Source organism: Oryzias latipes, chromosome 18, assembly GCF_002234675.1.
Source record: "Oryzias latipes chromosome 18, ASM223467v1".
In the NCBI taxonomy this organism is placed as follows: Eukaryota; Metazoa; Chordata; class Actinopteri; order Beloniformes; family Adrianichthyidae; genus Oryzias; species Oryzias latipes.
In genome coordinates this window covers 17461551-17478088 of record NC_019876.2, presented here as the reverse complement: position 1 = coordinate 17478088, position 16538 = coordinate 17461551, and the positions used below count along the sequence as shown (strand labels likewise).

Below are 16538 nucleotides of genomic sequence, written 5' to 3'. Positions count from 1 at the left end.
CCCAACAATCACGCACGGTTCATGTTCTACGTCGATTTACTTGTTCTTCGTGTGGTTTATTCGTACTTCCTCCCTGGTTTTACGTGGTTAATTTGTAATAAAACTGTGAAAGTTTCACATAAAGACCACAACTTTTATCGCTTAAAGTCCACTTGTATTCACGTGACCACATTTAATACATGCAATATGCACAAAATGTAAGTGTTGGCTGTGTGATATGGCCTTGACCCTGTGAAGCCCACTACAGGAAAGAAGAGACAGAAAAGTATTTTTTTAATGATGTTGTTTAAACCCTTTGATGAAATCTGCAAAAAAATGTGATGTCATTTTTTTTAACGAGGTATATCAGTTATGATGCATTTACGTGGTTTGGTACGTTTTTTCTCTCAGTAATGTTAGTTCAAGGAGCAAACATTTTGACATAAATGTTCAGGACAGAAAATCTCATAAATTACCCACTGACTCAAATTTGGTCCATGCATTTTTAACATGGTGTAACTGTTTTTAAAATACTTCATTATCAACAAATGTTGCATGTTTCAAAACAGCTAGTGGTCATTTAAAGAGACGAATAACAATAGATACGTTTTTCTCACCACAATGTTTTGTAAAATTAGCAAACTTTGTTTCCCGCCAAAAGTTTTACGGAAGCAGCCATTTTGAAATGAGCAGATATAGCTCTTCTACTGCCCCTATAGGAACGATGATGAACTACATTGTATAAGTTATATTTAAATGGGTTTTTATGGGAATGTTTTGATCATTCTAACAAGATAGGGGTCTGGAAAATATATGTATCAAATATGATACAAGTGGTTATATAGGATTAAATATAAAAAGGTAATTAAGTCTCCATGATTGAATGCAGCCAAATATTAAATTATTACCTGTTCCATCTTATTTGAAATATTGTTTTATGGAAATGCTTTTCTGTTCAAGCCTCCTTTGGCCTCTGAAACTCTTTAAGCGTGTCGATCAGTGCTGAACAGCTTTATCCACACTTTCTGGATATGCTTTTCTTGTGGGAGGAAAAATAGAAAATCCTCCATGTGTTTTAAAAACATTACCATCAGCACGGAAATGGTAGTAAAAGAAATCAGGGTCAATGAGAATTAAACCGAGAGCGCTATTATAATGACTTTTACACATGTTTACATCATTACTTACTGACTACATTAACCTCAACATCCAATATTTTTGTTTTATGACATGAAATTATGAAAAGCATGAGGTTCACTGTAAAAGCAGGAAGGGGATTGAATTCAGCTGCTGCTGTCATTAAACTACTCATGAGTAGTTTTGATTTGTCTTTTTTTTTTCAAATAAAAAGAAAGAACGGCCATAAAATAGACTGATAATCATTTACCAATGTGGACTTGGATTTTTTTTTTTCATATTTAAAATTATACCCTTTTCTCTAGTAAATGTTTTACATTTCCTGCTCGCATTATCTTCAGTTTTTGTTGGATTTATCACAAAAAAAACACCAATAAATCAACTTTTTATTAAAAGTTTGAAGAGTTTTTTAGTGAATTTAGGGGTCCGATGTATGATTACTGTAATGATAAATTATTAAGACATTATTTTCCAAAGTGGGTGGCAAACTTTGACATTTAAATAAAAAAAAGGAATTAGGAGGAAGGGAAGTGTGTTGCATTATTTGTGTGCATGTTCGTTTTGTAATCGGGGACGGAAACAATGTGTTTTTCCTTAACTATGCTGTTTACGTTAGAATTTAGGAACTGAAAATTGAGGTGGGGATGAAATGTGTGCATAAAGAAAAAATTTTGACTGGTACTGAGTGGAGAAAAAACAAAAAAAGACATGTGGAAGGTTACTAAACACAAAAAGGAGAGGAATTCAAAAAATTTACCAAAACATTCAAATGTTTCCATTCAAAACATGGACATTTGACTCTAATTAGGAACACAATGATTGCCATAGCAAAGTGCTGAGGAGAAACCAATGCGGTCCAGCCACAAAAACTACTTATAAACAAGAGTGGGAGGACTGAATCCCACTGACAAAAATACACACTGTATTATTGGGACATAAAAACACTTTATTTTTTTTAAGTGTTCAAGAGGTTAGTAAGTAAATGATAGTAATTTGATCTATTTTAGCCTTTTTAAAAGACGATTTTTAACAATCTATCACCTTATTATTGTTTTCTAAAGTCTCTTGACTTGAACTAAATGGAATACTATTAAGTTTTGGAACCAAAAAAAGTTTTCAAAAAAGCACATCCTGTTGGAGGTAAAACATTTCCACAAGTGAAAGGGACACATTTCTCACCTCAATAAGTCACATAATAAGAGAAAAACTGCATTTATATGCTGCAATTATGACATATTTCCTTTTTGTAGAACTTCGTGGAGGAAAAAAGAAAAAAGTTCTGAAAATTGGGCACCTGAACACTGATTGAGAGAAAAAAGTACTAATGGCTTTGTGTAGAGAGTTAGCATGCTAATGTTGTTAGCTAGGGTTGTATTCATCAAAGTAAAGACACAATTCTGAGGGAATATGATATTTAGTAATATATTTCGCTTGAAATGTAACAAATCTTCGACAAACTCCTGGCTCGATTTGGGATTTACTTTGGTTTCACAAGAACATCGCACAACTGCATATTGGTCACCAAGAGACTTTATAGCATTCTTGAACCGTCGCATTCAAATGTTGGTCAATAATGTTTAGAGGGTTAGCATTGCTCACACAGTAGTCTCACTTTCTGAATCATCTTCCAACAACTTCTTAAAGATATTTGCCCCTTAATCCTTGTGCTATCTTGTGGGGTCAAAATGACCCCACCCTTACATTGGTAAATGGTAAATGGCGTATACTTATACAGCGCTTTTCTACCTACAAGGCCCAAAGCGCTTTACAGTCACAGACACATTCACCCAGTCACACACACATTCACACACAATTGACGTGTTCTCCCTACCATGACAAAGGTGGATAAAGGTGGAAAGATTTCATGTAATCCATGGACACCAGTGAAGATCACAAATCATTGAAGAAAAAAGGTTCAGCGCACTGTCTAGTGGGGTCCAGATGACCCCACTCCCAATGTTAAAGTGCCTAGGATAGAATAAGGGTTACACACCGCAGTTTTAGCTCCAATCCTTGACGTTCTCTGAATTGTCTATTGTTGGCTGTTTTTAAGTTAGTTACGTAAACAGTTAAAGAGTTACGGTAGTAGAAAAAAGGTCATCTTTGGAGCTAAAGCTACGATGTCAAAATGACGTGTAGCTACTTTAGCCCAATTCAATAAAACCGTAGCAAAACAACAAGAACAAAAAAGCATGGTAAAGAGGTGACTTAAGTTTGTGCAAGCGAACTCTTCTGCTAAGAACTTTTTATTTAGGCTGCTGTGAAACATTTGCCATTCACCCATTTGCTTCATTGGTTTTTGCAGTCAGACATGTCAAAGTTTATGATAAATGCACCATTAAAGCAGAAATATGACTAATAATGCAGTTATGTTTTTTTTTACAGAATATACTGCACCATTTCTATTTGTACACAAAAGGATTTGTTCGGGATACACAAATGCAAAAAAAACAAGGACCGTCCAACGTGTGTAGCTTTTTTCTTATATTATAATTATTATTGTCAGCCACTTATAAAAAATATAGTTTTTAGAAAAAATATAAAGCAAAAAAAATTCACTCCAAAAGTCAACATACCCCACTACTGCTTTGACTCGCGTGCACCAATCAGATCCTTTACAGTGGAGGTGAAGTTCATTGCATCATCAGATACACGAGGACCAGCCGGGATAGAAAAAAGAAGCTACATCAAAAGCTGTTTGCTTTCTATACAATAATGGTTTTCCTCTTTTTTTTAACTTTACAATCATCTGACCTTCAGGCAGAGAATTCCCATCGCATTGTTTACAAATGCTTTCCTCTTAGCCTGCTGCCATAACCCATTCTAACAAATATAAATGTACAAAATACATATTCACACGTATGTAATCACATTGACAAGACTGTACTAAAGTCTTTCTGATTTGGTAGAAATCATACACGGAAAGGCATCGGTGCAGTTAAGAGGGAAGCCCTTAGGATACTTCAGCTGTGGAAGTCTGTACAAGCCCATAGTTTCTAGACTGACATTGATTTCTGAGGAATCCATGAAGTTGGAGAATGTTTATTAAGGCATTTTGTTTACCGTAGACCGTAATTTTATCCGAAAGTCTGTTCCAAAACAATCCAACAAACAAAAATCCACAAGAACAAGTTTTTCTTTAAAATGCAAATATATGGGAAGAATGAATGAATTCTGTATGAAAGAAAGGAAGAAAAAAAGCAAAAATCCTCGATATGTCAATCGTCCATAGAAAAAATATGTATATTCCTCCAGCACCTTTAAACAGTTTGTGTACTTGGAGAGTAGTTTGCAACAAGGAGCATTTGAGCTCTGAGGTTCAGTTGACTTTGAAGATGCTGAAGACATGATTGGCTGCAGAGTGAAGACTGAAGGAGGGGCCGGTCACAGCACGCAGCTCCGTGCCTTTGTCCAGTCGCAGCAGCCCAGACACCTGGCAGGGTTTCACAAAGTGGAAGGAGTGCGGACCGGCGGAGGGGGTCGTCCCGTAGCCCTCCATACACTGAAGCTTCTGTGGCCTGAGGCCATTGGTCACTACGTCGAGCTTAACGTACTGAGACTGTCGCTCGTTGAACAAAACCTGAAGAAGAAAACAGTGAGATGTTCTTAATCACAATTTGAAATCCTTGGTAATTCTAAGTACCACCGCTTAACCCTTGTGCTATCCCTATGACCCCACCCTTACATTGATGTGTTCTCCCTACCATGACAAAGGTGGATAAAGGTGGAAAGATTTCATGTAATCCATGGACACCAGTGAAGATCACAAATCATTGAAGAAAAAAGGTTCAGCGCACTGTCTAGTGGGTCTAGATGACCCAACTCCCAACGTTAAAGTGCCTAGGATAGCACAAGGGTTACAAATAAAAAACTCTAGATCTATCAAAGCAGGTGCCAAGTAGGAAATTATTTCTTTGTGATTTCAAGATTGATTCTCTCAAAGTCTCTTTTTAGGGTGTATTCAGACTGGAAACAGGAAAAGTCCGTCAGTCTGGACTGTGTCCTCTTAATTGGTTCCAGATTGAGTCCAGAACCTTGCGTTTGGTCTTTATTCAGACTACCTTCAACTAGACATTTCTGTTTTGAATCAAAGCTTTTAAACAAAAAAAGTGACTAAAGATCTCTTCAGCCATTGGCCAGGAATGACGAGGCAAAGCAGTGACAGGTAGAAAACATGAATGTTGTACGCTTTGCAATCCTTGTCAGGATAGTTGAGTTAGCCAAGCTTTATACTTTGCTGACTAACTGTGAATGTCTGTATCAACGTCAGGTACAACACTTTTTACCTTGGTACTGCGGAGGCATGCTACTAGGCGGTTACTGAGGACGCAATGTCTAAGAAGGTACTCTGATACATGTTTATGAAATATAGATGGCAAACTGTTTGACAAACAATATGTATCACGTTAAAAGTTGTATAAAACTTGTGCTATCTTATGGGGTCTAGATGACCTCCCCCTTACATTGACGTGTTCTCCCTACCATGACAAAGGTGGATAAAGGTGGAGGATTTCATGTAATCCATGGACACCAGTGAAGATCACAAATCATTGAAGAAAAAAGGTTCAGCGTTACCGGTTACCCCACTGCCCCTTCATCACCACACAAGATGGCACAAGGGTTAAATGAGCCTGCATGCAAATAAATGCAGTTTAGCGGCTTTCACTATATTTTTCTTAAAAAATATCAGACAGATAACCAGTTTTTCAGTATGACTTTTCTCTGTTTGCTATTTTACAAAAATGTCCATTATTTGTGAAAAAAAAGTATTTTAGAAATATTTACTAACACCAACCCGCACATTTTTAACAACCCACATGAAGACCAAGCAGTTACAATCCAAAAAACTAGCTAGCCTTAGCCTTTTGTTTAGGTTGTGGAGTTAGCATGCTAATTTCCAGACCGGAAATACCGATAACAATAGGCAAATAGCAACAGCTCATCTTTTTAAATACATGTTACGTAGTTACATAACGTTGATACAAATTCTTATGAAAACATAAGAGTTATGAGCAAAAAAGGGCAGACTTGTTCTTTTTTTTTAGCAAAATGTATCAGTGTAGGCTACTGTAAATTTTTGTATAATAAACACAAATAAAGATAAAAATATTGTTTGTTGACTGACTCAACAGAATGTCCTTGTTAGAATAATAAAATCATTTATTAATTCTTAATTGTTTTATTGTTCTGAACCCCTGATGTCAAAGAGTGATAAAAACAAGCAGACCATGTGACGTAGATAATGGACTAGTTTTGGGTAGTCTTGGCTCTAACCTGGTGAAATTCACAAGTGTGAGGGCTGTACTGCTTGGGAGTAGCAACAAAACCTCTTCTTGTATTTATCGAAATGTTTATTTATTCATTTTCATTTTTGTTTAAAACACTTTAGAAAAAAGGACTTAAAATTAGAGAAGTAACAAAAAAATATAAAAATAAATAAGTGACTAGTGCAAATAAATCTCAACCACAAACAGTTAAAAAAGCTTACACCATGGTCTGGGTGAATCTTTGATTCTGATTGGCTGCTGTGTGTGTATTAAAAAGTGATAACCGCACGCCTAAAAAAGAAGTTCCGGTCACATAGTTTAAATTTTCTATATCACTGCCCTGGCTTCTTTAAAACAAACTCTTGCTTCATCATTTGGACAAAAACAAGTGGTAAGAACTTTCTCTCTAAACTGATGCTTTATTTAACCCTTGTGCTATCTTAGATGACCCCACCCTTACATTGACGTGTTCTCCCTGCCATGACAAAGGTGGATAAAGGTGGAAAGATTTAATGTAATCCATGGACACCAATGAAGATCACAAATCATTGAAGAAAAAAGGTTCAGCGCACTGTCTAGTGGGTCTAGATGACCCAACTCCCAATGTTAAAGTGTCTAGGATAGCACAAGGGTTAAACCATCAGCATAGATATTGCTTTCCTTTCTCGCTGCACTCAAGATTGGAGGTTGGAGCTGCGGAGCATGGTGCACTCTGCACACACTGACAAATAGTCCGCTTTTTGTAAAAAAAGCAATCCTAACCAAAAAAATAACTACTAAAAACTGGTTGAATATTTATTTCTTTTGTAAGTGACCTTGGTATAAGCGGGTTAATAACCTTTGCTTTGCGTCGGACGGTTCCGGCTTTCCACGGTGTGTTGATTTCTGATAATGCACACTTCATCAGCCACTAACTATTACCTGTTCAAAAGGGATTGGGTGGAAATAAGAACTTTTTTGACTATGAAAGACATCTCAGTTGTTTCTCATTTCATACTATTTTTTTTTTGTTTTTTTTACCAGACTGCAGTGGATGCAGTCTATTTTCTTGTTTGTGTTTTAGTGCTGGGATACATGTTTAGCCCCCACCTGAAAAAATTAGGTCACCTAGACAACAGCCTGCATGATTGGGAGATTATGATGCACTTATAAGCAGACACATGACCGCAATAAGAGGGATGTCATCAGCAAACACTGAACAGTAGTTTTTGGTAGAAATTAGGGCTGCACGATATGCGATATGAGGGATTAATATTGCGATAACGATATAATTTGCGGTATATAAACAAATAGCGAAACAACCAAAAACATCATTCCCATTTTATTGCAACAGTTTAAGAATTGTACTCCAAATGACCCTCGTTGACATAGGATGGAACATCTAACATAAAAGGGCTCCATCTGATTGGTCAACAACGCTAAAGAGTCTATCCGATTGGTCAAATGCATAAAGGGATTTATTTGATTCGTTAAATAATTTAAGCTGCCATTAGATTGTTTTAGCACATTTAAGGTAACCATTTATTGCAATTTCTGCTGTGTTTTGCAATATGCATATTGCACAGCTTGATCTTGCGATAACGATAAATTTGCGGTATATTGTGCAGGCCTAGTAGAAATGCAAATTGTATGCGTTTCCTACAGGTAAGAGCTTTTTGAACAAATCCAAAGATCAATGCTGGTGTAAAGGCATAACCTTATTAGTTAAGATTAACCATAAAACTGCTTGATATAGTACTTTTTTGTGGTTAAAAAAAGAAAACCTAGTATCAGTCCAAACAATACTGACAAAACAAAACAGAAGTTTTAGAAATTATTTGAGCTATATGTGCATATATTATAGTTTCTGTGTAGAAGCTGATGGCAAAGTAGTAAAGACATCTCAATTTGAATTTTTATTACAATTTATCTAAAACTCACCTGGCAGTACAGGAAATAGACACCTGCTCTCTCCACAATGAAGGTGCCTTGCTCTTTGCTGTACCTCACTGCTTTGCTCATATTCAGAGTCCTCTCCTCCCAGCCCTTTATCACTCCACCTTCTCCCACTGTGAAACACAATAATGCATATCCCTGAAAATTCATCACACTTAGAAAAGCTCTAGACAAAAAAAGAGAAAAAAAAATGTGCCCCCTAATTTTACGACTCTTACCTTGCTGAGAAGAAACTTTGGTTACTGTTGGAACGTCGGACACAATGGAGGAATCAGAAAAAGAGGAAAGTCAATTAGGGATTTTATGCGAGGAGTCATATAGGAGAACAATATTCAAAACACTTCAGCAGATGCTACATGAGATGGCTATAAGAGGTCTGCCAAGCCACTTACTCTCAAACTGAGACGCTGCTTTCCTTCCACTTCCATGTCTCCCTCGTGCTGTTTCACCTTTAAAACGCAAAGACAGACAGAATATGAGCGAGAACCCATGGAAACAATGTCTTTTTTCCCCTTATTGATAACAAAACCATTTCCATCTGTATCAAACGTGTTGAGTTGATTTACCGATGTTAGATTCAACCAAGTTAAACTATGTCCGCAGATGGATTTTCTTTCCAAAAATGTTTCCTTGTGCGGGTATTTGCTGCTCCATCAGATTTTTTCCCCATGATGAAAGTTTGTGTGAGTGGAGAGGTCAGCAGAAGGAAATAAAACACCAAAGATGGACAAAAGACAGCAAGAAAATGTCAAACTCCGGCTTTCGCAAATGCCACTGAGGGGCTAAAGAGCTAAATAAGAAAAATTGCATTCTGGGAGGAAAAAAAAGGTCCTTTGGTTGCTTTGTGACCCCAAAAAGGGTCGATTTAGAGCAGAGTAAAGCAAATTCTGTGACCTCTTCTAGGAAAAATACAATAAATAAAGCACAATGCAGAGAAGCTGGAGCTCTGAAGGTTTATTTTAGCCATCAGAAGGGATACAACCTAAACGTTTGGGATGGAGAAGCCAACCGCAATTCATTCAGAAATTTCAAGTCCTTGCTAAATCAGTCACAGGTGAGTGTCTGTGTAGACTTTGGATTTGCAAGAAATACGCTTTAAGCCCTCAGGCTGGTTCCATTTTCCTCACGGGAGAGCTGTCTGTCACGACTAAGAACATTACAGCAGTGTCCTGCTGAAACACCGTCCAAAACTCAATAAAAAAAAAAAGAAATATCCAAGAATTTCTGTACACTGTGGCCAAAATTCAATATCAGTTACTAAAGGGGGAGGGGTGTTCTATAGATTCTTCTCTTTAGATACTCATTTGTGTTAAAATCCAACATGTAGGCTTAGACAGTGATCCCGTGATGGTGACACAAGCAGAGGCTATAAATACTGCGGTGATAGCTCATCAAATATCCCTGCTTTCACAACAAATCACAGTTGTGTCAGTCGTGTGCTCTGGGTTGGACAAAAAGATCTATTTCCCTGCCAAAAAAAAAAAAAAAAGAGCACAGCGAGGCTTTGCTCCCCCCCCTCCTACCAGCTGGATTCTTGGGCCTCCTGGTCAGACCTGTAATTTCTGAGCCCGTCCTCCAGCTGCCTACTTTTTCCTGTGTCAACTTTTAGCAGCGGGTAGCGTCTGTGGCTCACTGGATGTGACCAAAGTGGCATGTGGGCCAAGACTGGCCAGAATCTGACATCCTTTGCCCAAAAAAAAAAAACTTCAGTGGGTATGTAGTGTTTTTGGTGACCTGTGGAGCTAAAAAGACCCCAGTTTTGACCCCTCCGTACCATCTCTCTTTACTCGGTCCAGCAGCAGCTCCCTTTTCTCCAGAATGAGCTGAATGATGGCCTTCCTTTGCGTATTGACCTGTTGGAAAAGAGAGAAAAAAAGAAAAACACTTCGTTTATTATGGCTTCTCTGGCGTAGAACCCACATTGCCACAGGGGGGGCCCCAGTCCAGCCAGCCAGCCAGCCAGGCAGCCACATAAGCACCCTCTCCCTCCTCCAGTATCTTCTGCTGCCAGCCTGGCTTCACATTCCCCACTTCCTCAAAGGGCGCTTGCGACATCTAACGCATGTTTTCAGCCGTTTCACGTTCCTCTCTAGTGGGTCTCCAAGAATTTCTTTTTTTTTTTTTTTTTTGTCAAGCCAGCAAAGTTTCGAGTCCTTGGCAAGGGGCCCCAACAGAGGACTGGAGGAGATCTTGGAGTATGGAGAGAGGTTGCCTAAGGAAAAAAGCGTGATTGCTACTGTGAAAATGAGAAACAGAGACGTGCACTTCACTCTCCAGACGCGCTCGCTGGCTCTCATCAGGAGAGTTGGCAAATGGTCAAATGGACAGAATGGGGCCCCCACGGGAAAGGCTCCAGCATCAACACTTCATGTGTCTGACATCTATCTATCTATCTATCTATCTATCTATCTATCTATCTATCTATCTATCTATCTATCTATCTATCTATCTATCTATCTATCTATCTATCTATCTATCTATCTATCTATAGATATAGATATAGATGTGTGTGTGTGTGGGGGGGGGGGGGGGGGGTATGTGTGCAGGTTTGCCAACATCCCACACAACCAACCTGTCCCCATGATCTGAAACCCATGCACCTGGTTCTGCAGATTCCTCTTTGCAATCTAACTGGATTTTTACGCACGGATCAATGAGTAAAATCCTCCCTCTCTCTGTTAAAGATTTACACTTGTTGCGCCTCGGTGCAGCCTGTGGGGGCACAGCGCTCCGGAGGCAAATACCTGAACCTCCTTTCCATTAAATTCTAAGATTATTAAGATTAAAACACCGTGGCACCGTGGCGCTTTAACCTGCCAAGTGACTGACTAAAAAAGGTGGATTGTAAAATAAATTACATTTCCTTTGCAGAGTAATGGTGCAAAAGTGTTTGACCACACACCCCCCGCAACGATTCCCGTAACCACACACACACATGCACACACACGCACACACACACAAAAGGTTGCATAACTCTTGAACGTCTGTCAAAAGTTGCAGATATGTCTGTTGATGCGCTCTGACCTGCTCGAGGCGATCCTGCAGGATCTGGAAGGACTGGGACAGGTCCCGCGTCTGCCGCCAGGTCCACGCCGTGAACAGCGCGCTGCACGCCGCCAGGGACACGGCCACCACAGCCAGGGACGCCCAGACGACGCGCAGCTTGCGCACTCGCCTCCGCTGCAAAATCCTATGCATGTTGGCGCACGACTGCTCACCAGTCAAGGGTTCGACTCCATCGCCCAGCGGAGCGTTTCAGTCCATGGCGGCGCGGGCTGCACGCGCGCGCTGGATCCCGACAAAAGCAGATCTTGTCGTTTATTTATTAAAACTTAGAAGAGCGGGAGGGAATCCGAGCGCGTGAGAAGCACCATCCTCCTCCGAGAGCAGGTCCCCGACTACTACCACACATCAACTGTTGCATCCGGCTGCCCCCGCGATCCGTTGACTCAGCGCTCTTGTCTTCCCTTTAAGCGGCGCGCCGGGGGGTCAGACTATTAGGCAGACGAGACCGAGAAACACCGACCAGTGACATCACGCGCGCGCACAGCTGAGGGAAAAGTTTGCTGGTGCAAAGAAAGAAAGCCCCGAATGTCGGGGACGAACCCTCACTGACAACAATCAAGGTGCGCGCGAGGACCGCGCACGAGCGCAGCGCGAGCTGTCAGATCGCTCAGATCCACTGGAGTGACTTCGATCTGCGCGTGTGTGATCGTCAGTATGCTCTGTAGCCACAAGGTGGCAGTAAAGGGAACAATAATAAATAAATCCAAACGATGGGCCACAATTATTTATTGATTCATACTGTAACAAAACTGTATTATGGAAAAGAAAAAAAATCTTTAAAATCCTTTAAATACATAAAAAAATGAAAATGAAAATATATGTTATTACATAAAAAGTATATTATTATTATTTCCATGAAAATATATATAAGCAGGAGAAAGGTCACAGAAGCAGAAAGTGATGGACTAAAAAACCCTTCTTAAATTAAAATAGAATTACACAAATTTAATGTTATAGTTAAACAGACTTCAATACATAAATTAAAAGATACGTAAATTAAAAGATCATAAAACATAATGCAAAGATCATAAAACATAAAATGTTGTAATGTTAAAAATAATGAAATAAATCCAAACAGAATAGTTAGATGCTAAATTCTTTACCATTTGACATAGATGAAGAGTGGATCTATATAAAGTTGTTTTTAAAAGGCTCCAACATTTCAAACAATTGATGTTGCATTTAAATTATTCAAATGTATAGCTTTTTATTCGTACATTAAGACTGTAATATGTGCCAGACTTCCTTTGCAGAAGCAGGTAAATAAGCTTACATGACAGGATGAAGCACTGTGCAAGAGGACTCACCAAAGCGAAGCATGTTTCCAAACAATCTGGAGCATTTTTTCATAATCTCCATCTGATCCAATAAAAATGCTATTTTTTTTCTTTTTCAGCCTCCAGGGTTGATCTTAGCTGCTCAGTATTTGTGGTGTTTCTGTTAAAAACCTCTCAGATCAGTTCCTGACAGTGGACAAAATTAGCTCACAGGAATCTGCAGGATTCCCACACACTCTGCATGCTGTGTTTGAACGGCTGCCGTCTGGGAAAAATGCATCGTGCTCCTTCGAGCCACATTCGTCCCGGCTGAGATCCAGCTCCTGAACTCTGATCCCTCCCTTACCCACTGTGTGTGCAAAATCCCAACCGCACAAACGAAGCAGATTGTTTTGTTAGTGAAATACATGTTCTCCATAAAGCTCATTTACCTGATATTTTTATTATGTTTTTATTTACATTAGCCATGCTTTTCTTTGAGCTCATGAAGTGTCTCCTGGATATAAACACCATACTCACTGTAAAGCATGGGGGTGGAAACATCATGCTCTGGGGTTGCTTTTCAGCTAAAGAGACCAGGACGACTGATCCGTGTAAAGGAAAGAATGAATGGAGCCACGTATCATCAGATTTTGAGTGAAAACCTCCTTCCATCAGCAACGGCATTGAAGATGAGACGTGTCTGGGTCTTTCAGCATGACAGCGATCCCAAAAACACAGCCGGGCTAAAGAGGGAGTGGCTTCACAATAAGCATTTCAAGGACCAGGAGTGGCCTAGCCAGTCTCCAGATCTCAACCCCATAGAAAATCTATGGAGGGAGTTGAAAGTCTGTGTTACCGAGCGACAGCCCCAAAACATCTCTGCTCTAGAGGAGATCTGCATGGAGGAAAGAGCCAAAATACTTGAGACAATATTCCAGTAAAAAATGGTGTGAGCAACAAGTAAACATCACTTTTGCAAGCTCGCTACAGAAGCGTCGTTCAAATATACAACTTTTAATTCCAATTTTTTTTAAACTCAAGATGGCGGCCTCTATTTGAGGTCAGAGATCAACAAAACTTTGGTTGTAGTTACAGACCTAACCTGATGACATATGTGTAAAATTTCACTCAAACAAAAGTGAGGAAGTGGGAAAATCTGCAAATTTTTGGTTTTGTTTGAAACTTTCTTTTAGCCCCATAGGGACTCCATATATTTTTGAAGGTTTCTTGCACTGTGATGTGGTCAAATCCTTTTATTTATTTTTTTGAGGGGGGAGGGGTGTCCCACCATGCCCAAATTCCTTTTCAGCAGGTACTAATTGTGTGCAAACTTTGGTAAGATTTAGAGCATCAAGGACAGATGCATGCCAGAATTAAGTGAAAATTATGTTATACAGACTTTACTATTCAGTGGTATTTTAAATGAATTATTATTATTTTTTGAGAAAATGGGCATCTATTATATAAGAGAAAGCCAATAGCACCCTAAAAAGTAGTAATAAAATGCCTGTAATTTGATTAAGGTGACTGAAGGCTCACAGTTTTTAAAGTTTATTTATTAAAAATAAAAACTGCAGACTTTGTGACTGGTCTGAAAATATCAGCAGGAAGTTGACTACAGAAATGTGCTGAAAAACTAAAAGTGTGGATGATGTGAAATATTTAGAAATCAACCCTTTGTGTTGATAAATAAAAAATGTTAATGTTTATTAAGACAAATGTCCAGGGGGCCTAAACCTCGGGCTACCAAATTGCTTAGTACGCCCCTGAACGTGTACGTATTCTATTATCATTGCAGACTGTTTGTTTGTTTGTCTGTTGTAAAGAAAAACTTAAAAAAAAAAATATTAATGGTCAAGACTTCTTCCTTAAAGAACTCAAAAACATGGTTATGACATACATCACTGACTCAAAATTCAGGCCATAAAAACATTTTAGGATTGTTTCTCTGTGACTGTCTGTCATCTTTAGTAACATCTCCAAACCTCAGTCCTGATGTGGTTCGACTGATGCAGGGGCTTATATTTCTAACTCGGTGGGGATTTGTGGTACTGTTTAGTCTTAAATCTGATCATAAATCTGTCACTTTTGGAGTTCCTCAGGGCTGCTGAGTTTTGGGGTTGACACTTTCTTTTTCACTCCTGTTTTGGGATTCCATCTGGAAAACAGAGAGTAGTCTTGGGGAGAACAAGTGCTGTAAAACCTCTTTTCTAGCACTTGTTTGAGAGACATCCCGTCCTTTCTGCAGTCAAAACATGTTCTTAACCCCCAGAAGAACCAAGTCTTTGACCCAAAACGAGACTCTGCTTTTGTTTTGTTTTACTTTTTTAAGGTTTTCTTTAGACCTTTTACAAAAGAAGCATGTTTGAGGAAGGAGAATTCCACTTTTGACATGTCCTCCCTAAAAAGTCACCATCGCTCCTCAAGCAAAACCATCTGCTGATGCCTCAGAAGGAAGAAAATAGGGCTTATGGAAAGAGTTAAAGCACTGCTGGGAATCTCTGGAAGACATGATGAGGGATTTGAAACATGTCCATCTAAAAACGATTCTGACAGCCCAAAGAACTGCATCAAAGAGTTTCACAGAACGTTCTGCAGGCTCAAATTGGAAGAACATTTGCGTGAAGCAAACCCAAAAAGGATCTGAGGCGGTTTTGCCTGTTTTCATTTTCAATAACCGACAGAATAACTACATATAAAATCTTTTCAGGGGTTGCCTTTGAAATCGGCCTATCTGGTCCATAGAATATTGGTTATATGTATATGTGTGTGTATGTATGTGTGTATGTATATATGTGTATATGTGTATATATATATAGAGAGAGAGAGAGAGTCACACCAAAGACTTTAAAAATGGAACCCAATGCCTCCCTGCTTGACGCTCAGCGTTAAGGGGTTGGATTGGGGGGTTAAGCCACCAAATGTAAAGCCCCCCAGGGGATGGGTCGAATGCGGAGAACAAATGTCGCACACCTAGGTGTGTGACAGATAGTGGGACTTTAACTTTATATGTATATATCTATTTAAGCTTCCTTTGTCTTGTGTGTTAACGGTTTATTGGTTGGTTTTTCTCTCAGCGTGTTTCTGAAAGTTTGTGCTCTCTGTGGTCAACGGTCAAAAATTGCCAATTGTGCAGAACCGAGTAGATCCATTCCTGTGGTTCTGAGTAGGAAAACTCAAACTGGGCCACCTCTGCAGCCTCATATCAGTACATACCAAGTCAGAGTGAAAATATTTGACCCTTTATTCCTAAATGTAGTCATCTTGTAGGCATAAAATTCGACCTGATATCTGATTATTGAGAGGATTCTGCTGTTTGCTTTGCTTCCATTGATGTTTTCTTCTTTCTGTCACAGTCATGGAGACCCACACTGGTGAATTTCCACACCTGCCTTCATTTAAGTTCATTTCAGTAACGCCTGGTCAGATTATCTGCTGCTCCATCACCCTTTTTGGTTTCTTCCTGTTTTGTTTTGGTCAACAATTATTATAGAGTGAACAGAATTTGCTCAAAACTTTGTTGTTTTTTTAAAACTACGGACACACCGGGATTGTGAAGCGTGTTCAGGAAGGCGCTAAACATGTTCTTGAACGTACATTTAGCGAATGGTATTCACGCTGGACGAGCATGGAGGGACTTGGGGGTGCGAAATATTGAAGTGATGCAAATCTTTTTTTCTTTCAAAGCTCTCTTCCGAGATACAAAAAACTTGGTGTCGTAGAATTCCAGCCAGGCACAAACCGCAATTATTAATTTCTCCTTCATGATCAAAAACATTTCTGCGTTTCAACATCCACTCATCACTGCGCAATCCAAGTCTCTGATTGGTCAAAAATCAACCCTTCAATGCAGGTTCAATGGCCACGCGTTTTGTGCGAAAAGCCCAAAAACAGT

At 39.2% G+C, this 16538-nt stretch overlaps 1 protein-coding gene across 1 annotated transcript; it reads right to left on the bottom strand.

The window, feature by feature from the left end:
* Window positions 1–3324: 3324 nt before the first annotated feature.
* tnfsf12 (TNF superfamily member 12) lies at window positions 3325–12055 on the bottom strand. Its single transcript, XM_011487550.3, has 6 exons — window positions 11343–12055; window positions 10093–10171; window positions 8711–8767; window positions 8537–8560; window positions 8304–8431; window positions 3325–4696 (listed from the first exon to the last, which is right to left on the bottom strand). The coding sequence occupies exons 1-6, from the start codon at window positions 11514–11516 to the stop codon at window positions 4436–4438; spliced, it is 723 nt and encodes a 240-aa protein (XP_011485852.1). The 5' UTR covers window positions 11517–12055; the 3' UTR covers window positions 3325–4435.
* Between the last annotated feature and the right edge of the window lie 4483 nt (window positions 12056–16538).